The sequence below is a fragment of the Leptonychotes weddellii genome, chromosome 10 (genome assembly GCF_054177405.1).
Source record: "Leptonychotes weddellii isolate Sample4059 chromosome 10, ASM5417740v2, whole genome shotgun sequence".
NCBI classification, from domain to species: Eukaryota; Metazoa; Chordata; class Mammalia; order Carnivora; family Phocidae; genus Leptonychotes; species Leptonychotes weddellii.
Window position 1 is genome coordinate 9,841,414 of NC_138378.1, and position 24,647 is coordinate 9,866,060.

General features: G+C 43.0%; 2 protein-coding genes across 6 annotated transcripts in view; one reads left to right on the plus strand and one right to left on the minus strand.

Annotated features, from left to right (window-relative positions):
• Positions 1 to 16,878, plus strand: part of LOC115944600 (activity-dependent neuroprotector homeobox protein) — a 30,597-nt gene extending 13,719 nt beyond the window's left edge. For 4 of the 5 annotated variants that reach the window (XM_081832587.1, XM_081832585.1, XM_081832588.1 and 1 more), the window contains 3 exons: positions 8,602 to 8,714; positions 10,499 to 10,591; positions 12,689 to 16,878. In XM_081832587.1, coding sequence (XP_081688713.1) covers positions 8,607 to 8,714; positions 10,499 to 10,591; positions 12,689 to 15,799 — 3,312 coding nt within the window. In that variant the 5' untranslated portion in view covers positions 8,602 to 8,606 and the 3' untranslated portion in view covers positions 15,800 to 16,878. Of the gene's footprint in view, positions 1 to 8,241; positions 8,294 to 8,601; positions 8,715 to 10,498; positions 10,592 to 12,688 lie in introns of all 5 variants that reach the window. The other variant, XM_081832589.1, reaches the window with a different exon arrangement.
• BCAS4 (breast carcinoma amplified sequence 4) overlaps positions 1 to 24,647 on the minus strand; it is an 84,452-nt gene that overhangs the window by 713 nt on the left and 59,092 nt on the right. The gene's annotated exons all lie outside the window — the stretch shown is intronic.

Here is a 24,647-nt window from a genome sequence, read left to right on the forward strand (position 1 = left end):
TCAGGAACATTAATTTAAAAATAATACCCAGGGCACATCTGGCTGGCTCAGTAGGTGGAACATATGACTCTTGATCTCTGGGTCATGAGTTCAAGCCCCACGTTGGGCATAGAGATTACTTTTAAAAAAATAATAAAATTTTAGGGATGTCTGGGTGGCCCAGTCAGTTAAGTACCCAACTCTTGATTTTGGCTCAGGTCATGATCTCAGGGTCGTGGGATCAAGCCCCGCATTGGGCCCTCCACCCGGCACGGCACCTGCTTGGGATTCTTTCTCTCCCTTCCCCCACTCCCCACATTCTCTTTCTCTCTAAAAATAATAAAAAAAATAATAAAATTTTTAAGAAAATATCTAGAACTAGAGAAGTGTTGTCCCACTTGACCTTGTGATTGTGTCACATCTGGAATAAGTTTATTCAGGGCACCAGAGAGATAGACAGACTGGAGCCCATCCACTGGAGATTGGCTCCTGTGATAACAGGAGTAATGGTGGAAAGAACTGAGCGTGCTTAACTTGGAGAAGGGGGAAGACTTGGGAGGGAAGGAGGAAGGGTCTTAAAAATGTGAAAGGCTGTTCTGTGGCTAGGGAATTCGATTTCTGTAGCTGAACTGAGAACTGTGGGCTTGTGAACAGAGCTGTCCCGTGTGGAACAAGCTGCCTGGCGGGGTTTGTGCTCCACTCACTTGAGGTGATCAGGCAGAGAAAGAGTCTTAGATTATGAGCAGGGCTACTTGTGGAAGGGATTCACACATTGTTTATAGACTGTGGCCAAAAGTATTCCTATGACCAAGCATTGCTTTACTGGATGCTATATTTAGGTAAATGTACTCATTTTGCCTTTCATAAATAACAAGTCTACTTACCAAAAAAAAAAATAGTATAAAAACTTACGGAATTTAATCATTGATTTGGGGAAAACTTGAAGAAAATCAAAGTGTCTTTTTCTGGAGACAGTTTTGTATTTGACACAATTAACTCTATTGGGATTTTTTTATTATTAGAGAATAGTAAAAGTCAGTGCAGTTAGTAGATAAGTATAGAAGAAAACAGAAGTTGGTTACATTATCTGCCGGCTTCTTGTCTTTATTAACAGTGTTCTAATATGATTAACCTAAGCAAAATAATTGGCGTTCATTATTCAAATTTGGCTTTTGGTACATGTGTGTCTTCATTTGCAAAGTAGTTTTCCTAACCCTCCTGGGCTTTCCAAATAAGCCCCCCTTTTGAGCCTCAACCCTACTGCACGTTTTCCATTACTTAAGAGAAAGGAGTCTGAACTTTCTTTTCTTAACCACTGTCATGCTGCACAGTTTTATCTGCTAATCCAGAAGAGTATTCTGCCTCTGGATTGTCAGTTACTTGTTCTGTGGTATTTGGGATTGAGAAAGAGAGGAGACAATTAGCGCTGCCTTTCTGTGGAGAGCCTGTGGCATCTGCAAGGTCTTTTACCCGAGCTTATAGGAAATTGAAAGATTAGCTGCTTCTGTTTAGGACTGTGGTGGTGGTTGTTGGCTGCTGCTGTTGTTTTTTAAAGATTGAGTAGGATGCTTCCAGATCAAATGTAGGCGCTGGGCTCTGAACTTGCTCACTCATTGGAGGGTTCTAGAAAGGCTTTACGGGTTTATTTTTCAAAATGCAAACATATAAACCTCTTTACAACTGGTTTAGTTTAAATGTAGGACTTAGTAACACCCTTAAAAAACAAATAAGGTATCTCTGGTCACTGCTTCTGATCCCAGAATAGTCAGGAAAGATAAGCACTTACTGATTATAAAAAGAAACAGTGTTTTACAATGACCACAGTTTTACTCAGTGATATTGACAGGTATTAAATATGTTGCTGAGCCGGTGGTAGGAGGAAAAGTGAGCACATAAGTAAGGAAATGTTTTCTTTCTGCCTAGTTTTTATTTTAATGGATCCTAAATGTTTCCACAGAGACATCACAAAATCTGTTTTAAAAAAAAAGTACCATCATGGATAGCATGAAGATTTAGGAGAATCTTCTTAAAATGTCTGTGCCTCTTAAAAAACAAAACAGTACTTTTTAGTTAGTGGTTTAAAGAAACTTCAAATATATCTGACCCTTACAGCCCAGTGCAGGCTTATAAGGTCTTTATAGAACTACTTGCATCTGCATGACATTAGAATACTTTGTTTTCTTGATTTAATATCAAGGATCTGAATTTCTTCTTACATGTAAATTTGTATTTATGATGTTACCAAAAATGAAACTGTCTATATTGTAGTAGTTTGAATGTCTTCCCAATTTTTATTAACATAGAAAATACAACTGCTCTTTTTCTTCACTGGTAATGGCATTATTTCCAGCCTTTGATCCCTCCCCCTACCCCCAGTAAAAGATTTTCTCAGATGTGTGTTTTTCTTTACAGCTTAATGTAGAAATGTTTAAAAGACAACACCAAAGTATAAACTGTATTCTAATCCTTAGGCTTACTGTGGGCTTCTGACAACCATACTCTGATCAGACTGTAATTTTACTTAGGGGAGATTTTCAGTAAACTTTTGGAATTCTGCTATAGCCATCAAACTTCCTGCTTTGGTTGATTGTCCACTAGGTCCCGATTCTACATTTCAGACGACTGTCACCTTGGCATAAATTTGCATTAGAAGCTTAGTTTAGACAAGTAACTATTTCAAGGAGATACTTAGGAACTGAGAACTTTTCCTTCTTCCTCTTTCCATTTCAACCTCTGAGCCCCTCCACTTTTTATCTTTTTTATAATTCAGCTAAGATTTGTTTAGAAACAAGGGTTTCCTCTTTAAAAGGGGGGTGGGGGAGTGTTGAAAACCACTGGTTTAGACTAAGCAGCTTATGTTTAGGTGTTACTGGGAAGAAGGAACCATTCCTGTCTAGCTCTCAATGCAGTGTAAAATTTCTTATGAAAATTGTAAATTTGTATTCACTGATATAACTGATGCATTAGTTGTCACTCTGGTATACGTTCAGATTTCAGTTCCCAGATATGAGAAAGTTGGAGTTATACTTGCAGGTGATGGAAATTAGGGCATGCTATCATATTTACTTCTGTACTTGCTAGCATGTTAAATTAGTACCGTATGTTCTTATTAAGAACTTGGGAAACCCAAGAATGCACATAAAAATATGAAGAATTATATCCTGGAAGATGCCATGTTACATCCACACTTGCAGTAGCTTAAAATATAATCTGGAAAAGTTTGATCTGGAGGCTTTTTTTTCTCCTGGCTTGTTTGATTAACTGTGCCAGGTCAAAGGTTTAAGGTTAGGTTTTATGGGGTTTTTTGTTTTTTTGATTTAACTTTCTGTGGGCACAGTTATAAATGTTTTTCTGCTTTCTTTCTGCCCCTAAAAACAGAGACTAAATGATGTCATCCTTGATCCCTTTGCAAGGGACCTTATATACATAGACAAACTTCACTGACTGTTGGTACATCAGGTCCTGCAAACCTTGCCTTGAGCCGTCTAAACTAGAACCGTCTGCTCTCGGGTTCCCCTCTGTCTTCCTGACCCAGAAGAGCCTCAGTACAACACCTGACTTGATCCAAGCCTTTTGGCAGAGCTGTTGTTTCATAAATGATTATAATTATGTTCCTCAGATAATGACTTCTTTGCTCAAATGAAGTTCACTGTCATTGAGGTGCTGCTATCCTTTGCCTGTACAGGTTCAGCCTATAGATATTTCCTCATAAGACAGGCTCATCCTGCCTCATTTCTCTTCGTATGTGGAGTAAAGGAGTATTTTTGGTTTTGGAATTTGGAGGGGAAAGAGAAACCTGTGTTTGATCAGTCTTTTGTATGTGTTTTCAGTTCATCTCTAGCCTGGGGCTACAGATCTCAGATTTTCATTTCTGCCATCTGACTCCTGCTTTCTAAGACAGCACATGAGTAGCAGTTTGGCCAGGATTATTAGTAAAATTTTAATGTTTTGGACCCCGTCAGTAGGTGTGGGTATAATTCACAAAGATCAATAGGAAGGAATGTGGCTGAATCATTCAGCAGTGAATTTAAATCATTCTCAAAAACTGGTATTTTTAAGTCTAGTTCATCAGATGGCATATGCTTACCCAAATGCTACTTATTTTCAGTTAATAAAATACTTGCAAATGTTAACTCTATTATTAATAGGTCATTGAGCTTTCCCCCAAATCTTTTAACGGTTCTTTTTTTATTATTTTTGAGTGGGGGAGGGGCAGAGGGTGAGGTTGAGAATCTTGAGCATTCTCCACGCCAAGTGCAGAGCCCGACACTTAACCGACTGAGCCACCCAGGCGCCCCCTTTCTAATATTCTAAAAGATTTAGGGGAGGGGCATCTGGGTGGTTTAGTCTGTTAAGCATCCAACTCTTGATTTAGGCTCGGGTCATGATCTTGGGGTTGTGGGATCAAGCTCCATGTTGGTCTCTGCACTGTGCATGAGCCTGCTTGGGATTCTCTCTCATCCTCTGCCCGTCCACCTACACCGATCTGCCTGTCTCCTTCCCCCTGTCTCTAAAAAAAGGCGGGGGGGGGGGGGTTGACTGTTCATACAGTGTTTTTGTTTTTGATTAATGAAACCAGGGGCCAAAGCATCTTTCAGAAGACCTGTGTCTTCCTAACAAACTGTTATTCTTCTACTAGACCTGATTCACAAGTGTAATTACTTAGCATAAAGTTCTCCATCTTTTCTCGTGTTCACTTCCTCTTCTGTGTCCCACTGCCCAGTGGGTCTGCTAAGACTTTTGGGTGCAAGGAACATGAACCAAAGTTTAAGCAAAAGTGGTCATGTACTTGGCTCTTGTTTAGGAAAAGTCTTTGGCAGGGGCTGTCAGGCACAGCTGGATTGAGGACTTCAAGTGTTACTGAATAGGAGTCTTTCCCCTCCCTCTGCTTTCTCCATGTAGTAGCAGGTCCTGAGTCCTTTTCAGCATCACTGTCAACCTTGTTTGGGGCACACCCAGTTCTTCCGGTCAGTGTCTGTAGAGGTAGAATACTCTGATGGGTGGACCTGACTCATATACACTCTGCTGTAATGGAGGAAGGGCCACCTAACAGCACATCATTTGCACCAGGGGTGGCTCCAAGAAGCAGTTTGGCAGCAGAAACAGCCATCTTCTTTACTCCAGTGCACAGGTGCCTGCTGTGTGCTCTAGGTCCCATCCCTTAGACATGATGGACTGTTGCAGGGAAGAACTGTGTCCTGTTCATCTCTCTATTCCCAGCACATTGACAGAGTATAGGTTCTTCAAAAATGACTGATAAACAGGTGAACAGTGGTTCCATTCTGTTAAATTGGATATTTTCCCCTTTTTTGTTATGAGCTGAAAGGTTTATGGTTTGACTGAAGGAGCTCTCCTTGGTGTTGGGATAATGGTGCTGACCTGGTGAAAATGGCCGTTCTGACAGGCAAGGAGCCTCAAGAGAAAGGACTAGCCACCTGGGGACAAATCTGGAGAGAAAGCCCATCTCTAGACAGTTTTTGACCTTATTGTAAGGCATCTTGCTTCCTAAGAGTAATTATTGTCAATATTTTGTTTTTAGCTCTCTCTCTGTTCAAAAGTGAGGAATCAGCCCTTAATCTCAGACAGTTGATTTCCTGTTTACTCTGTTCATGCCCCTCAGTCACTTTTATGGTATGGACCCCTTGTCCAGGTTTCTAAACAGGACTTTTGAGTGGTGCAGAGGAGGCCAGGAGTAATTCTTGTAAAAGTTTTCAAGTATGAATCAAAGAGATAACATTGATGAACCCTGAAGCCAGCTGCTGATTTGAAGTTGTTTCCTTAAAAAAAAAAGAAAAGAAAAGAAAAGCTTTTATTTGACAGAGTGGGAACACAAGGAGGCGGAGGGGAACAGGAGAGGGAGAAGCAGGCTCCCTGAGGGAGCCCGATGTGGGCCTTGATCCTAGGACCCTGGGATCCTGAGCAGAAGGCAGGTGCTTAACTGACTGAGCCACCCAGGTACCCTTTGAAGTTCTTTCTTAACAGCAAGCAGGAGGCTGGGGAAAACAACATAGAGTCCTTGAGTTCTTTATCTTGTCACCCATAATAATCCTAACATTCACAGAGTTTGTTGGAGATGTTCTTTGAAGGAATCTTTGGTTTGTTGCAGAAAAGCTTGATGTAACAGTGGCCCCTTCCAGAAGGGGAGCTCTGTGGCTGGAGGATAGGAGTAGGAGGGATCCTTCTTTGCTTATATTTTTACACTGTATGCCTGTTTATAAAGAATGTTTAACTTAAACAAGGGTCTTTGTAAATGCTTTTGATGATGCTAACACATATGAATGAATGTGTTATTCTAGCTCCAGATGGACGAAATCTTAAGTGACCTCCATAAGCAAATACATAGAGGGTACCTCCATCTGGGGAAGAGGGCAGATAGAATTCCCCCAGATCCATTAACAATGCCACTAATCTTAGAATATTCTACATCTTTCAGTGTAAACTTTAATTTAGGTTCCCTCCTAGTTGCTAATCATAAAAAAAAAAAAAAATTACATTTTTGTACAACATTTTCTGGTAAGCAGTGTTCACTATTTATATGCCTATTTAATTCAGCCTAAGTAAACTTGAGATTTACTCCATGGCTGAAATACCCACATTTTATAAATTACAAGTTTCTTGTAACTAAGCTCGTTTATGAGCATACTCACATTTTCAGAACTGTAGATGTATAAATTGGGTACCTACCATGCAGTGAGATGCTTCAGTTGGAGGTCTTAAAACCACTTGGTTAGCTCTGGGTGGTGGGCACTTAGAATGCCCGATGTATTGTCCATAGGAGAATGAGTTTTCCTTTATCCCCGGCTGCAATTTAATTCCCTGGGTGTTTTCTGTATAGACTGGTGACTTCAGTGGTGGTGACATTTCCAAATCATTGTGTATTTGTTTTTGCTGAGATGTTGAGCTGCGTATAAGCAGGAGGCGGGGGAAAGCAGTAATGGCTGTCTTCTGGGCTTATCTCTCCTCTGAAGTGAAGCAGGACTGACTTGGGAAGTTCCAAAAGAACTGCTGAATTTGGGCCCACAGAGAGTTTATGAAATGAATAGAGAAACAAGCTGTCTCTTCTCAGGCTGGGGCATTTGTGGGCATCTGTTTTGATGCCCGGTCTCTTCACAATTAGCCTGTAACATTTTCAGTATTTCTGAAACATTGCTGTCAGGTAGTTCTCTCTAACTGACGTGGTTGTGGGAACAGTTTTATTAAGCAACTGATTTAAAACTTTCAGAAAGATGGTTTAAACAGTTTAGCAATATAATTTCCACAAGGAATAATGGATTTGGCTTTGAATGCACATTAATTAGTAACCAAAGTGACTTCTGAGTCCGCTTATTAAGTCATATGCAGATTGTTGGATGGCAGAGTATATAGAGGACACATAGTCGTGCTTCTTAGCTGCTGAGGATGGGAAGGCTGATCCGTGTTTTTTAGTGAAATGCATTCTTTCTTGGCCTCAATTATACTTCATGTAGAATATTTTGAAACTTCTAAGTTCTGATGACATAGCCAAATTCAGAATTTGTAGGAGTTGTTTGTTTTGGTAGGCTTCACTCTTCCATTTTTCATAGTTAATATTGATTTTTGGATTAGAATAATAAAGGAGGTAACATGATGCTGTGTTACATTTAGATTAGTTGATTATGGTTGTACTTACAAATGGTAGTGGTATTATAGAGTAACAGCCTTTATTAGAACACCAGATTTGTGTGTATTAAACTTTAATTCCTATTGCTTTGGCTTTTGGGTTTTTGCCTCTGGTTTTGGTTTTTGGAACTATTTTATATTCTACGAAATTTATTTGGATTATTACATTGATAAATTCTTACCGTATTTTATAGGATACATTTATGGTCACATGGAAGCCATACAAATACTAATTTTATTTTAACTTTTGTTTTTTAAGGAACTTGGGGAAGTGGATCTAAATTTGTGCTTTAATGTATTAGGTCATTTAAATAATTTTTCAGTTCGTTCACACATACATATAAGCTTTTCATTTTTCAAGAGGAGCCCCTAAAGTCTGTAACACAGTTATCATCTGCCCTGATGCTGAGTGCCTTTGTCCAGGTGTGGTGCTGGCTGGGGGGGCGAGGTACACAACCAGGAGTGTCTTTAGTTTGGATAGTATTTGGAAACACTGAAGGATATTTCTTTAAGATCATCACAGTAATGTGCAGGACAGTTCCCAGAAAACAAAAACTTCTTTTCCCTGGCACTCAAAATTTTGTGATAATGATGCTGAAATGGTGAACATTTTTCTATTTTCAGAGGTTCAACAACACAAGGAGAAAAGCACTCACACTCGATTTTAAGATAATCGGTTGGTATTATTAACCTAATTCTCAACTTTAAAAAAACCAGTTTGGTGATGAACTTAAACTCTAATTAGAATTGTGCCAGATTAAACTCATAGTTGATCTATAACATAAAATGTCCTGTTAAAAATAGAAAAGATCAGAGAGCACTTACTTTGCCTGCCTGCTTTAAGTAATCAGAACATACTAGATAAGGGTATCCACTCACCTTCTTGGTCAGCGGGCCAGGGTTTGTGGTCCTACCGTCAGTGGAACTAGGAAATATTACAAGTTGTACGTGTTTTGACTTGACTTAAATTTTTTTTTCCAATAGAAACTATGTTCCAACTTCCTGTCAACAATCTTGGCAGTTTAAGAAAAGCCCGGAAAACTGTGAAAAAAATACTTAGTGACATTGGGTTGGAATACTGTAAAGAACACATAGAAGTAAGTAGCATGCCATTTTTTAATTTTAACATGACTCAGCTTCTGATCCATTACTTTGTGTCAGCAGCCGGGATTGGTTAATTCTTAGTTGTGATTCTGAATTGTAACTGCAGCATTAGCTTCACCAGAGCTTTCTCAGTTGACCTAACTTGTTCCCTTCTCCCTAAAATGGGCTTTTTCATCTTTGCATCATGAAACAAAAGCAGTTCTACTGGTGAGGATGTATCATGTCAGACACTTCAGGTGCTTTAGAATTGTCTCTAAATTCAGATTCTTAGAACAACCCCTGGGGGAGATGTAGGAATTCTTATCTCCAGTTTACAATGAAGAACCAGTAAAGATCTAGGTCCACCTCACAGCTAAGCATATGGCAGGGTCTGTCTGCGGGACTCCAGAGCCTGTTCTCATTCTGATATGCCTGAGTGTTCTGGTTGACCTTCTCATTGTTGAGGCATGGTGGTTTGGGTGCTTGTTGTCTCTTTGCTTAGGATTTGAGCATTTGTTGGCCCTTCTGACCCATCATGCACTATTATCTTCCCCTTGTATAACAGTTTGGACTTTTGAAAACTGTTTTTCTAACCTTTTGTCTATGAGCTTTATAACAGCCCTGTGGGATAGCCAGTGTACTGGTCTCCTTTTCCAGATCTCATTGCTCCAGGTCTTGCGGTTTAGTTGGTCAAAGCCTCTGACTGAAATATTTAAAGCTGTTTTCCCCACTAGCCTCTAAGTTCCAGCTGGCAAGGGACCATAACCACCTTGTCCATCCATGTATAACCAGCACCTAGCACAGTGCTGGGTACGTAATAGGCATTCAGTAAATGTTTGGATGGAATTAAAAGTTAAAAAACAGTTTCCTTCATGCAACAGGTTTTCTTTTCCTGATTCCCATGAATAATACTTGAGGGGTATATCATGAAGACTGAAGCTTCTCAAAAGTGGGCTTCTCTAGTTATGTTATCCCCAGTGTGGAAGTTCACTGCCTCTCCAGCCCCTCAGATTCAGGTAGTTCTGCCCGATGAAACAGTCCATCTGTTTCCACTTTGCACTCAGTGGAGTAATCTGCACAAGGATAAATAATGCAAATGTTAAGGTACCTTTTCTATCCTGCATTTGACGTGTTCCTCCCATTATTACACCCATTACATACTCTGGAATTTATACGTATTTGATTTTGCCACACTGAACTGTGAATCTTTTAGCAGCCAAGGGGAATTTTTTCCTAAGACTTTTTATCTTCCTGGCCTGGGGGGAAAATGGGCCATTAAATTTTTACGTAAGAGTATAAATTTGACGTAATACTGCTTACTTTTCTTCGAATAGCTTGCTTTCTTCCTTTTGCGGATTCAGAAATCCTGAGTTTTCTTCCCAGTCCATTTCGACCCCTTTTTTCCCCTCAGAAACAGAATATCGCATCCATGGTGCTGTAAGCAAACATTGCTAGCTTATACTCCATTCTAATACTACAACTGATGAGCTACAATACTCTAATGAAAGGAGCTTTGGTATTAATATGTGTCTGAATTTTTTACTTAATTAGAACTTCCAGTAGTTTCCTTGGAAACCTGGCTGACCATTAGGGGAATGTTTGGTTGTTAGAAAATGTAGAATGCAACTTCCATATGCCTTTTTGTATTTCCTAAGAGCCTTATCATTCCTAGTTTAGTTCTTGGTGGGGTTGGTTTTTCTGTGTGTCTTAGCTCTAGTTAAGAGATGGGATTTCTAAGTAAGGTTGGGCTAGAGTTAGTATCACTGTGTTTTTGTAAACTTTTTTCACTGTTTTCTAGGATTTTAAACAGTTTGAACCTAATGACTTTTATTTGAAAAACACTACATGGGAGGATGTAGGACTGTGGGACCCTTCACTTACAAAAAATCAGGTAAGTAGCACAGGGGACTTCCCCAAATGGCTACATCCTTGGTATACTCCCTTTTCAGCTCTAGGCCTGTCATAGTGAAGCATTGTTTTGTGGGCAGCAACCTTGTATGGAAAATGTCAAAATTGATTATTTGTTTTCCTTTTTTTATTTTTTTTTTTAAAGATTTTATTTATTTATTTGACAGAGAGAGACACAGCGAGAGAGGGAACACAAGTAGGGGGAGTGGGAGAGGGAGAAGCAGGCCTCCCGCGGAGCAGGGAGCCCGATGCGGGGCTCGATCCCAGGACCCTGGGATCATGACCTGAGCCGAAGGCAGACGCTCAACCGACTGAGCCACCCAGGCGCCCCTGATTATTTGTTTTCCTAAGTGGCAGGGAAAACTAGGAAGAATTTGTCTTTTTTGTTGTTGGACTGAAACTTCAAGTGTAAGAATAGGAAATTTTGTTACTTAAATGTTCTAAGGTCTGCTGTATATCAACAATGTATCAGCAGTACTTTGGCTCTTCTGTTTCTGAAATTACCCTCCAACATTCTGTTCATCTAGGCCATCCATCATTTTTTTGTGTCTGTCACAATTCATGTTACTTCTGGAGAGGGTGTTTTTTTCTGTGTTGGTATCATCCAACCCCTGGGGTTGCTAAGCCAGCACATGGGGAAGGGGATGGGTGGCTTTATAGGACAGTAGTGACAGAAAGGTATAACTTAAATTTGTACAAAGTGGTATTAAAAACACTATTAGGTAGTCCAAGGCACCAGTGATGCCAGCAAGTGTCAGCAGGTGAAAAAATGTGACAGAGAAGGTGATATAGGTAGGTGGTGTTTCCTGTCTTACAGGGAGAAGTGATTGTCACTGCAGACTTTACTATTACCTATTTCAGTAGTGATTGTAGTTCTGTAATTATTGATCTGTTTATCGGAATATATTTGGGCAGGAATTTTAAACGTTGGCAGTACTTTTAAACTCTGCCTCAGAAATTTGAGAGTATAGTTACCTCGTTTTTTCTTATCCATACCCCAGGGAAAAAAGGTATGCACCAGAAGTCTTTGAATGTAAAAGCTTTCCAGTGGGACATATCACTTAATTCGTTTTTACAAATCCCAAAGCTTTACATTCTAACACATTTAAATAGGGGGTTGAGCTTTAAGGAGAAGCGGAGTATTTTATTTTGTGTCAAACCAGTATCTGAAACAAAGTTGGTTTCTAGGGAGGAAAGATAATCTCTTGCCCAGCTTGTGTTTCACTGGTCTTCAAAGGACAAACTGCGCAAGTGCTAATGAGCATAATTCTGGAAGTTGCTCTCTGATATCAGTATATTCTGCAATACTTTACTGGATTTTTAACATCATGCACTCCTCATAGTCTGTAGGAAAGAAATTTTTATTTAACTTCTTAATTTGAATCAAAGCAGCTCTCACTTCATTAGTTCTTTCGAAGCTGCTCTTGCTTGAGAAAAGAGATCATGGCTTATAGAAGAAAGCCAACTCTTCAAATCAGTAGCTTTTTGATCAGTAATGAAATCTAAATACTACACTGTACTTTGATCAGAGGGAAAAAGTTTTGAGACTTTTGAAGATTTTCCATGATGGGAGGGACAAAGGGCGTATCTTTATATCTTACTGCCTAATTGCACTACAGCACTCTGGGCCCTGAGTTTTACCGAACAGTAAATCTGAACAACCTTTCGCAACTTTACTGATTCTCATGGAGTGACTGATTTCACAGTGTTTATTCTTGTCGTTTCTAACTGTAAAATGTTTATCTTTGAAGCCATTTGTCTTTGGCTTCTCTAAAACCAGTCAGCAAATGTGACTTTGATCTTTTTTAAGCATTGAGGGGAAACTTAGAATTGAGGGGTTTTTTAATACTCTGGGACCCAAATAAAAATTTGGTTTAAAACAGCTTTCTCATTTGGGTTTATATTTTACAAATTAGTTTTGCAAAAGGAGAAAAATTATATCCGTGCATTACAGAGTTTCAGTTCTAAAAATAACATTATATCTCTATTAAAAATAGAGAACATCTGGGGGAAAAAATCTAGAACCTGTTACTACCTTCCTGAAGTGGCATTCTAATTCCAGTTTTTGTCTTTTCTTTAGGACTACCGGACGAAACCTTTTTGCTGCAGTGCTTGTCCATTTTCTTCAAAATTCTTCTCTGCCTACAAAAGTCATTTCCGGAATGTCCATAGTGAAGACTTTGAAAATAGGATTCTCCTTAATTGCCCCTACTGTACCTTCAATGCAGACAAAAAGACTTTGGAAACACACATTAAAATATTTCATGCTCCAAATGCCAGCGCACCAAGTAGCAGCCTCAGCACTTTCAAAGATAAAAGCAAAAATGATGGCCTTAAACCTAAGCAGGCTGACAGTGTAGAACAAGCTGTTTATTACTGTAAGAAGTGCACTTACCGAGATCCTCTTTATGAAATCGTTAGGAAGCACATTTACAGGGAACATTTTCAGCACGTGGCAGCGCCTTACATAGCAAAGGCAGGTGAGAAGTCACTCAACGGTGCAGTCCCTTTAGGTTCAAATGCCCGGGAAGAGAGTAGTATTCACTGCAAGAGATGCCTTTTCATGCCAAAGTCCTACGAAGCTTTGGTACAACACGTCATCGAAGACCATGAACGCATAGGCTATCAGGTCACTGCCATGATTGGGCACACAAATGTGGTGGTTCCCCGATCCAAACCCTTGATGCTAATTGCTCCCAAACCTCAAGAGAAGAAGGGCATGGGACTCCAGTCAAGAATTGGTTCCCTTGCTTCTGGAAATGTCCGGTCTTTGCCATCACAGCAGATGGTAAATCGACTCTCAATACCAAAGCCTAACTTAAATTCTACAGGAGTCAACATGATGTCCAATGTTCACCTACAGCAAAATAACTATGGAGTCAAATCTGTAGGCCAGGGCTATGGCGTTGGTCAGTCAATGAGACTGGGTCTAGGTGGCAACGCACCAGTTTCCATCCCTCAACAGTCTCAGTCTGTGAAGCAGTTACTTCCAAGTGGAAATGGAAGATCTTACGGGCTTGGGTCAGAGCAGAGGTCCCAGGCACCAGCAAGATACTCCCTGCAGGCTGCTAATGCTTCTTCTCTCTCAGCAGGCCAGCTAAAGTCTCCCTCCCTCTCCCAGTCACAGGCATCCAGAGTATTAGGTCAGTCCAGTTCCAAACCTACTGCAGCTGCCACGGGCCCTCCCCCAGCCAATACTTCCTCAACTCAAAAGTGGAAAATATGTACAATCTGTAATGAGCTTTTTCCTGAAAATGTGTATAGTGTGCACTTCGAAAAAGAACATAAAGCTGAGAAAGTCCCAGCAGTAGCCAACTACATTATGAAAATACACAATTTTACTAGCAAATGCCTCTACTGTAATCGCTATTTGCCCACAGATACCCTGCTCAACCATATGTTAATTCATGGTCTGTCTTGTCCATATTGCCGTTCAACTTTCAACGATGTGGAAAAGATGGCGGCACACATGCGGATGGTTCACATTGATGAAGAGATGGGACCTAAAACAGATTCCACTTTGAGTTTTGATTTGACATTGCAGCAGGGTAGTCACACTAATATCCATCTCCTGGTAACCACATACAACCTGAGGGATGCCCCGGCTGAATCTGTTGCTTACCATGCCCAAAATAACCCTCCAGTTCCTCCAAAGCCACAGCCAAAAGTTCAGGAAAAGGCAGATATCCCTGTTAAAAGTTCACCTCAAGCTGCAGTGCCCTATAAAAAAGATGTTGGGAAAACCCTTTGCCCTCTTTGCTTTTCAATCCTAAAAGGACCCATATCTGATGCACTTGCACATCACCTACGAGAGAGGCACCAAGTTATTCAGACGGTTCATCCCGTGGAAAAAAAGCTCACCTACAAATGCATCCATTGCCTTGGTGTGTACACCAGCAACATGACCGCCTCGACTATCACTCTGCATCTCGTTCACTGCAGGGGTGTTGGAAAAACCCAGAATGGCCAGGATAAGACAAATGCACCCTCTCGGCTTAATCAGTCACCGGGCCTGGCACCTGTCAAGCGCACTTACGAGCAAGTGGAATTTCCCTTGCTGAAAAAGCGAAAGTTAGACGACGATAGCGATTCGCCCAGCTTCTTTGAAGAGAAGCCTGAGGAGCCTGTTGTTTTAGCTTTAGACCCCAAGGGTCATGAAGATGATTCCTATGAAGCCAGGAAAAGCTTCCTAACGAAGTATTTTAACAAACAGCCCTATCCCACCAGGAGAGAAATTGAGAAGCTGGCCGCCAGTTTGTGGTTGTGGAAGAGTGACATTGCTTCCCATTTTAGTAACAAGAGGAAGAAGTGTGTCCGAGACTGTGAAAAGTACAAGCCTGGTGTGTTACTGGGCTTCAACATGAAAGAACTAAACAAAGTGAAGCACGAGATGGATTTTGATGCTGAGTGGCTGTTTGAGAATCATGACGAGAAGGATTCCAGAGTCAATGCTAGTAAAACTGCTGACAAAAAGCTCAGCCTTGGGAAGGAGGAGGACAGCTCCTCAGACAGTTTTGAAAATTTGGAGGAAGAATCCAATGGAAGTGGTAGCCCTTTTGACCCTGTGTTTGAAGTTGAGCCTAAAATCTCTAACGATAACCCAGAGGAACATATACCGAAGGTCATTTCTGAGGATGTTTTAGAATCTGAGGAGAAGCTAGACCAAAAAGAGGAGGATGGTTCAAAATATGAAACTATTCATTTGACTGAGGAACCAACCAAACTGATGCATGATGCTTCTGACAGTGAGGTTGACCAGGATGATGTTGTTGAGTGGAAAGATGGTGCTTCTCCATCTGAGAGTGGCCCTGGTTCCCAACAAGTGTCAGACTTTGAGGACAACACATGTGAAATGAAAGCAGGAACCTGGTCTGATGAGTCTTCCCAGAGTGAAGATGCAAGAAGCAGTAAGCCAGCTGCCAAAAAAAAGGCTACCATGCAAGGTGACAGAGAGCAGTTGAAATGGAAGAATAGTTCCTATGGAAAAGTTGAAGGGTTTTGGTCCAAGGACCAGTCACAGTGGAAGAACGCATCTGAAAATGATGAGCGCTTATCTAACCCACAGATTGAGTGGCAGAATAGCACAATTGACAGTGAGGATGGGGAGCAGTTTGACAACATGACTGATGGGGTTGCTGAGCCAATGCATGGCAGCCTAACCGGAGTGAAACTGAGCAGCCAGCAGGCCTAAGTACCAGGTTCTCAGGCATCGGTGACCTGCTGCAGCCTGGAGCTCTGCTCTCCTTTCGGTAGGACTGCAAAGCTGTATTCTGACTGGTACTGCCTTTTGAGTGCTGGGTCATCGGGCTGTAGGGATACATGGCCACTGCTAATCCCAGTGGTTATTTCTAAGTCTGTGACACACGATTGGCTGATCTTGCTTCAGAACTTGCTGTGACAGACACAGTAAATAAATGTGAACAACCAATAAGCTGGTGGCTCATGAACGCACATGAGGAAAAGCAGAGGTTTATTTTATCTGCCTTCTCGACATTTCTTTCCCTCTGTAAAATGTTTGGTTGGATGTTCTTGGGAAGCGTTACCCTGATTCACACGGTAGTGTAGGGCCAACATTCAAGCTACCAGTCCAATGTGTATAGTAGACTTTGGGGAAAATCAATTTTTTTTCATGTATTCATTCTGAATAGTTGAAATGTATATTTGTACAGTCTTTTAGACCTATTCAAGTGATGCCTATGATATTGTTATTGTGTACCCATCCTAGATTTGTTTCTTTTTTTAGTGTTGCCCTTGCTGTGTAATAAACGCTCTATCTAGTTTACCTAGCAAAAGCTTGAAACTGCGCTAGTATGGACTTTTGGACAGACTTAGTTTTTGCACATAACCTTGTACAATCTTGCAACAGAGGCCAGCCACATAAGATATATATCTGGACTCTCTTGTATTATAGAATTTTTCTTGTTCTGAATATCCTTGACATTACAGCTGACAGAAACAAAAACTGGTATTTCAGATCTGTTTTCTGAAATCTTTTAAGCTAAAAAATCACATGCAAGAATTGACTTTGCAGCTACTAATTTTGACACCTTTTAGATCTGTATGAAAGTGTGTTGTGTTGAAGCAGCAAACCAATGAGTGCTGCATTTTGGATATTTAGTTTTATCTTTAGTTAAACACCACCCTGGTGTATTCATTTATACCATCTAATATATGACACACTGTTGTAGTATGTATAATTTTGTGATCTTTATTTCCCTTTGTATTCATTTTAAGCATCTAAATAAATTGCTGTATTGTGCTTAATGTAAATACTTGCTTTATTACACATTACAGTCCTATGTGTCCATTATGTCTTGTACCAGCTGATGCCATGGCTCACTTTCATCAGAGGTGGAAGCCACAGCCACTGAGGAAACTTACAGAAGACCAAGATGTGCCACTGGCATTAAGAATGCTTTCTCTCAAGGCACCTGTTAACAAATTCTTTTGGTTTGGTTTTGTCTTTTTCCTTTTTAACTGCAAAAATAAACATTCATGAGTTTTTCAGTTCCCCTTTTGTTAAGGAGCAGAGCCTGCTTATATATGTAAATGTCTCAATGATAAAAGGATGTAAACAAATTGGCATTAATTTGCAAGCAGAATATTAATACCCTGGCGTTCTTTCTTATAAGAGGAAGTAAATGTTAGTTTTCACCTTATAATGGGAACAATTGTACTAAACAGGCAACTACTCTCTGCTTTTGTTGTAATTCTCTTGACCATCTTGCTATTAAAAAGGCTTTGGAGATCACACACTTGAAGGGCTGTTAAGATGGAAAGAGCTAGTATATTTACTACATAGATTCCCAAGAGCAGCTTGGACTAAAGAATGGAAGAGTACGAGGAGGCAGTGTTAGGCCACTGTTTCAGTAATTACAACAATGATGGAAAGCGCCAATCCATGCAGAGGACAGAAGCCTAGCAAGCACCTCTCGGGGACGTTGGTCCAAAGAGGTCTTCAGTGGCTGGCATCCGTAATTTCTAAGACTCCTTCCCAAAGATAGCTGTGACAAAAGCATTAACAAGACCAAAGAAAGTTGACCAATCTCCTCCTAAAATGTTAACATCCTGCTTCTCAGAAACTACAGGAGAAAGTGTAAGAATAGACCAGGCAGGACCTTTAGGGCGTTCGGGGCTGGCATGGAGTTATTTTAAGTCTGTTCTACAAGGAGATTATAAATTCTACAGACACCAGCTAATAATGTTTAGGACAGGATGTCCCTAAATTAAGATGCCACGGATTATCAAATCAGAAGAACTGGCATTGAGAAAGCTTTTCTCTTAAGGATAGTAATAGCTGAACTGAAGCCCTCTCACCCTTGGTTTGAAATTAGTCTGCCTAATCAATTACTAGGTGGGAAAGAACGGAGTCTGGGCTTAGGAGGCCTAAGGAGACTTGTATAGAATAGCAGAGGGGGACATACATTCCTGATTGAACATTTAAGCAGAGACCGTGTGCTTCCTCGCTAAGGTGGTGGGAATGGGCGTTGTAGGCATTCAGAGAAGAATTTAGCCACCTAAGAATTGGAAATAAAGAAGATCCCCAACTAGCGATGTAGCAGAAGCCCTAAAAGTGTCTCAATAAAAGCCATTTTAAAAGAATGTCGTTGCTACTGTTTGCTTTTGGAATAATCTGGAAATAAAAGCTGTGGCAACCTGCCACCTTCTAATTAGATAACGTCTATAACTGTAGACTGAACAATTCTGTAAATTTTCTTCCCAGGAGACTTTATGTCCTTCCGATTTTCTTGTGGCCCTGACTTCGAGAGTCAGACTGATGAGCAGCATGATTTCTCTCCCTTTTCAGCACATAGAGGCACTTTCTTCTCCCATCGATGGTCTCCATCAAACAGCTCTTTGTCCCTCTCTTAAGATCTAAGCAGAAAAGGATTTACCCCTTTGATTGCCCTGTAGTTGTGTATCCAATCCAAATGCCTGCCCATTTGTAAAGATAGATACTTTTCAGAAGAGAACAAAGTAAGTGCCAGATGTGAAAACAACCTATCGGTGATTGGGGGGCGCCCCAACTGAAACACCACCACTGGAAACCATTAAACTCGCTTTTGTCAAGTGAGTACTGCTATATACAGGGGTGGTTTCCCTACCTCGACCCCAGACTGCCAGCATCAAAACCTTGAGATGGAGGCCCCAAAATCCTCTCTCAGGGATTCTGTGCTACTAAAGCTTGAGAATCACTTCATTTGCAAGATGGAAGATAACACTCTCTACTAATGAAATTAGAATATATCAAATACGTGGAGTTCACAGAGCATCAGGCCAGCCTTCTGCCCCTTTCTTAGGCAATGGTCTTTTCTACCCATTGTGACCCTTAACTTCTAACCTACCCTGTAGCTCACTGGATCAGCAGCAACTGCAAGCATGTCTCACCAAAGTGTTGAACGCCCCCCCCAGAAAACGAAATAGAAGAGGTTGCTTGTGCTGTTCTGAAATGGCATTGCAACACACCAGTTATCAGTTGGCCACCATGAGGTGGTCTAAAAAGCCAGATAAATTCTTGATGGTGCATCCAGTTAGGAAATACGGCATTTTCTATCGACTACTATTAGGTGAGCTTGAAAACAGATCCAAACATGCACCGAAGGAGGGTCACCGTTCTGGAATTCTTTGCATCCTGCTACTTCCCATCAACGTACTCCACTTAAAAACAACTTTAATGTTCACTAGAACTTAAATCTGAGTGGAATTGCAAATTAGGTGAGAGTTGTGTTCAAAAAACCTGCATATAAGGTGAAAGTTGCATATCCTGGAAATGCTCCAGTCGTGACTTCAAAGTGCAAGTAAGAGAAGGACAGAGGAAGGAATGTCTGGAAGGTCCATAGTCTCATTTGACAGACAGCCAGAGAGGGAACACAAGCAAGGGGAGAGGGAGAAGCAGGCTTCCCGCAGAGCAGGGAGCCCGATGCGGGGCTCGATCCCAGGACCCCGGGATCATGACCAGAGCCGAAGGCAGACGCTTAACAACTGAGCCACCCAGGCGCCCCCGGAATCTTCACTATTTAAACGAGTTGTTGCAGCTGTGTGTTTTTCAGAATACGATGTTCTTGCACCTGTGATGGAGGCCAAGTGCCACCACTGACCAGCACACCATCAAGGCCATTTAAACCTCAGCTGGCTTTTGCCTGAATCTTGCTGGACCTTTATTAAGGTTTTATTACTGAGGCAAAATGGATCTCCTAATAAGCCAATTGTTCACCTTTTGGAAACTGATAAGAGGCTAGAAATAAAAGGGCTTTCCCAGTGTAGTTGCAAGCACTGTGCTGGCTGTGACTTGGACGAGAGCTGAACATGACGCTACATTGTACCGACTACGTGAAGTCGCCAGACTGAGAGCCTAGAGGTTAATGGTCAAGGTCCTGCACAACTTCCTGGTGGCTGCCTCTGCCGCCAAGGCTAGCTAAACGGGGTTCCCCAGGAAGAGGGAACCAAGTGAGGCTCAAACACAGAGCCCTGTCCTCCAAGGACCCCTCCTCCTTCAGGCTAGGGGCATGACTACACCTTTCCTAGGAGCTCGGCACACACTGCAAGTACTCCGGTACTTTCCAGACATCCCTGAAGTGTTCCTGGGACTAGTAGGGTACTCAATTCCAAGATAATTTGAGTCCTCAAAACAGCCCTGCCCTAGTGCCCAAATACCCACCCACCCCCAACCAAAAAAAAAAAAAAATCCTGTGAAGGGAGTATCAGCTCCAGGTTTGAGAAGCTAATTTGTCCCAAGATCCCAGCTGGCAGAGGAAAGAGAGAGAGGCTGACTCGGACCCAGGACATCTGAGTCCCCGGCCACTGGCATTCCAACTGCATCATGCAGCCTTGATCCTGGCTAAAGACAAGCCCGGCCCGTAAGAAAGGCTTTCCCTGCTGTGAACACAGACACACGAGCCTTGTCTCTAAACCAGCACGTCATGCTTTCCCCGGCACAGCGTCTCCCACCCTCCTCACTCACACTGCCGCCTTGGTCATCTGCCTAACAACTGCTTTATGTACTTAGGTCTCAACTGCCCTTTTTAAAAAGGAAAACTTTGTCTCTACAAAAAAGGACAGGCAGCAGAATTTGCCATTAACGAAGACGTCCGTAAAAATAAATTCAAGACAAAACATGAGACTAAAACTTCGCCACCTGTTACCACTTGCTGAGGGCTGTGAGACTGAGTCTGGCCCTGCTTGTTAAAAAGGAAAATCGGAGGGATTCAGGGCACACCAACACCAACATGAGACTTCTTCCTTGGCCCAGGCAAGACAAAGAATCGGGGGAGCCTCGAGTCTTGGTGTGACTTATGTTTCCTAATGCATGCCGAGTGGCACCAAAGAGCCCAGAAGCGGCTCTGGCTCAGAGGGCCTCCCAGGGAAGTCTTCCCCATCAGCGATGACCTAACTCTCCTTACCCAGCTTCAGACACCTTTTTTTATGAATGGGACTGTCACTGGCAGGGAACAGGAGCTCCAAGTCAGACTGTGCTGGATAAAGGGGACACACAGGTAGCAACTATGCTCAGGGGTGTAGGCAAGGACTCAGGTCCTCTGTCCTCCTGCCCACCCACATGGTCACCCTCATCCTAGGCCGACACCCTGGTGTCCACAGGGTGCTTCGCATTCACCTTCCCGCTCTAGTGAGCAAGAGTCCTGACCTTGGAGCCAACTGGACCATTCCAGAGCTAGTCTCTGGCTGGAGGGCTTAGGTCAGAGCTATCTCAGTGAATCCCTGGGAGCTCGGATGACCCTGATGGGCTTAGATCAGTCCGCACCCATCTCTGGAGCTGGGGTGGAATCAGTTCAACACAAACCAGAAACCAACTCAAACCCAAACCCACACCACACTCAGGAAGGTGGGAGGCGGACGTTGAGGTCCCTGCACCCTTCAAAGGAAAGCAAGCTCGTGCAGAATGTAAAACAGAAGAAGGTGTGGTTGCTGCAAGGCAGGGAGCCAATCGCTGAAAATCTCCTGACTGCCGGTCTCCCAAAGCTCCAAGGCTGGGCGCCTGCAGACTGAAATGCCCTGGGGAGGTCTACCGAGGCCCCTCCCCCCCCCCAGGGCTTCTGACGCAGTTGGTCGGGCGCCCAGCTGATTCCTCTGTGCCTCCAAGACTGAGAAGCCCTGTTTTTAAAGACACACACGAGAATGTGGCCTACAGCCCGAGCCCTCGCGTGAGTAATACCCTTGCTGCCTGGGGCTTCCTATGTAAGACCATTTGTTTTCCCCATTCAACAAATACCGGTTGGACAGCCTAAGAACCCCCACCCCACACTCAGAGAGGCGGCCTGTGTGTAGAAACCAATTTTTTGTTGTTGTTTATATTTCTACACCCAATGTGGGGCTCAAACTCAAAGCCCTGAGATCAAGAATCACATGCTCCACGGACTCAGCCAACCAGGCGCCCCCCGCTTTTTTTAAGTAATGGCCACACCCAATGTGGGGCTCGAGCTCATGACCCTGAGATCAACAGCCGGACACTCCACTGACTGAGCCAGCTAGGTGCCCCTTAGAAACCGATTTCACACGTGCAAGCGAATGCCCAAGCATCCCCTGGGGTCACGGTGGGGGGCAACGAGGAGACCGTGGGCCCCCCAGGTGGGGCTCTGTCTGCCCCCCCTCCAAGGAAGAAACGCACAAACCTTGTCCTCCGGCGCGCGTCCGGGTCTGCTCCCTCTCCTCTGCCTGGGGCCTGGCTCCCCAGAACAGCGGTGGGGACGGCAGGCCGCGCGCTCCACTTACCGCGGAGCAGCCCCGGGAACCCCAGGAGCCAGTCCTTCCGGTGGGGGGGCCCACCTGCCGCGCTCAGGCGTGGCTCCGCGGGGGCCCCGGCGGTCCGTCCCCACCGAAGCCCTGGGTCCGCCGCCGCCCTGCCCTTAAGGCCTTCCCCACACCGGCCCCACTTGCAGCCGGCAGGTGCCCTGGCCCCAGGCCCAGCCAGGAGGCAGACGCAGCCTCCACCGCGCCCAGCTGACCATCCCTGAGAAGAACTTGGACGCCTTTGAGGCCACAGCGGGCCCACAGGCCTCACAGAGGAAATTCTGTGAAAGCGCCCCCGAGGCAGAATTGCTTTGAGTTCTTCCAAAGCCAAAGACAGCTGTGCTCTTGAGCAAAAGACGAAGCGGGCCAAGCACATCTAGGAGCCTCCCAGAGCCCAGCCACCTTTGAGCACCCCTCTGCCACCCCCTGGTATCAGAGCTTCTGCCTGAGCCTCTCTCTGCCTCCACTAGGCAGCTTTCTAAGTAACTTCTACACCCAACATGGGGCTTGAACTCACGACCCCAAGATCAAGAGTGGCATGCTTTACCAACTGAGTCAGCCAGGTGCCCCCACCAGGCAGCTCTTTAAGCAATTTTTTCAGCCCTCATTCAAGCTGTGGACCAATTGGAAACAATAAAGCTTTCTGCAGAAGGAGGGGAAAAAAAAATTAAGTGGGATTTTGCTTTAAGATGGGGAGGAAAATGCCCTGCTGCCTCCAGCTTCCTGGGTCAACAAATCATCTCCAGAGAGTTGGTAATCCTATCAGTAAACACCTTTGGGGGTATCTACTCAGCCTCTAACCCTGCTCTCTGAGAACTCCCCTTTATGCCCCAAGAAGGAGAGCTTTTATCACAAATAGATGTTCGATTTTGGCAGATGCTTTGCATCTGTGGAAATGATTGTGTGGTTTTTGACCTTTATTAATACAGTGTGTTACACTGATTGATTTTCAGATGTTAAACCGACCTTGCATTCCTAGGAGAGATCCCACTTGGTCATGGGGTATAATCCATTTTCTACGTTGCTGGATTCAGTCTGCTAATATTTTGTTGAGAACTTTTGCATCTATATTCGCCAGGGATACTGGTCGCTAGTTTTCTTAGGTCTTCGTCTGACTTGGAATCAGTCACTTCCAAAAGGAGGGCCATGGAAAGCACACACTTCTGCAGTAAGACCGAACCCCCTTGTCCCCAGGGAATTCGGAATCAGGGCACAGAGATGCTTGCAGGCAGGCCAGTTGCTAACTACACATAATGGCCAGGCAGCCTGTCGCTTACCCCCAGCTGCATTTCTTCACATACCCCATATCCTTGGAGTAAATTCTCCATGGTCTAAGGGCCTCTGGTTCTAAGGCTCTCAAATGCCAAATGCCCACAGGGGCCAGGCAGATCAATAAATTAGTGAAACAGCTGGGGTACAAGAGAAACCTGGAAGAGCATGGCCCTCTAAAGCAACTCAGCTTTAGCTCATCGTTTCCAGCAACAGTGTGAGCCCAGTAGTGCCTGATGTTCCAATTTTTGAAGAGAAGCTGGAAATCCAGTTCTTTCTATGGACTTGTCCTCGTTTTTAATTGCTGGCAACTGATTTGGGTTAATTTTTTTGAAGAGGTGAACACCAAAATACCAAAAAGTATAAAAAAACCTGAAACATGAAAAGTCGACTTCTCACCCAAGACAGAGATTCACCGTGCTCAAATTTTTGTGTATCCTTCATTGGATGTTAATTCCTTTCTCACACAGATGGTAGGATATCGTGTGCATTTCTCTGCACCTTGGCTTTCATATGCTGGTGACATTTCCATTACCAGTTCATAAGGAACTCCTAATCCATTTTTACAACTTCATAGGATTCCATCCGTCTTTATGTGTGTGTGGACATACTAGAACTGAACCAATCCCATTATTGATGGACATTTAGACTCCTTCCAGTCTTGGGTTATTTCAACATGTGGAGAATCACCGTTTGCGTTTATCATTTCTCTCCTGTGTGTGTCTATTGGGAGGCGAGATCCCTAGAGGTAGAATTACTAGGTCCAAAGGCATAAACATTTCTAATTCGGATAGGTACTGCCCACGGGCCTCCACGAGCATGGAATCTCACTAGCAATGCATGAGAACATTTGTTTCAGAATTTCACTGACAGTGTCATCAAAAACATTTCATGTTTGCCAGCCTCACATAGTGAAAACAGAGGAATTTCAATATTCTTTCATACTTACCGGTAGAGATTATCTTTTCATGTGTTTAAAATGCCTTTTACATTTTCTTTTCTGTGAGATGCCTGTTCATATCCTT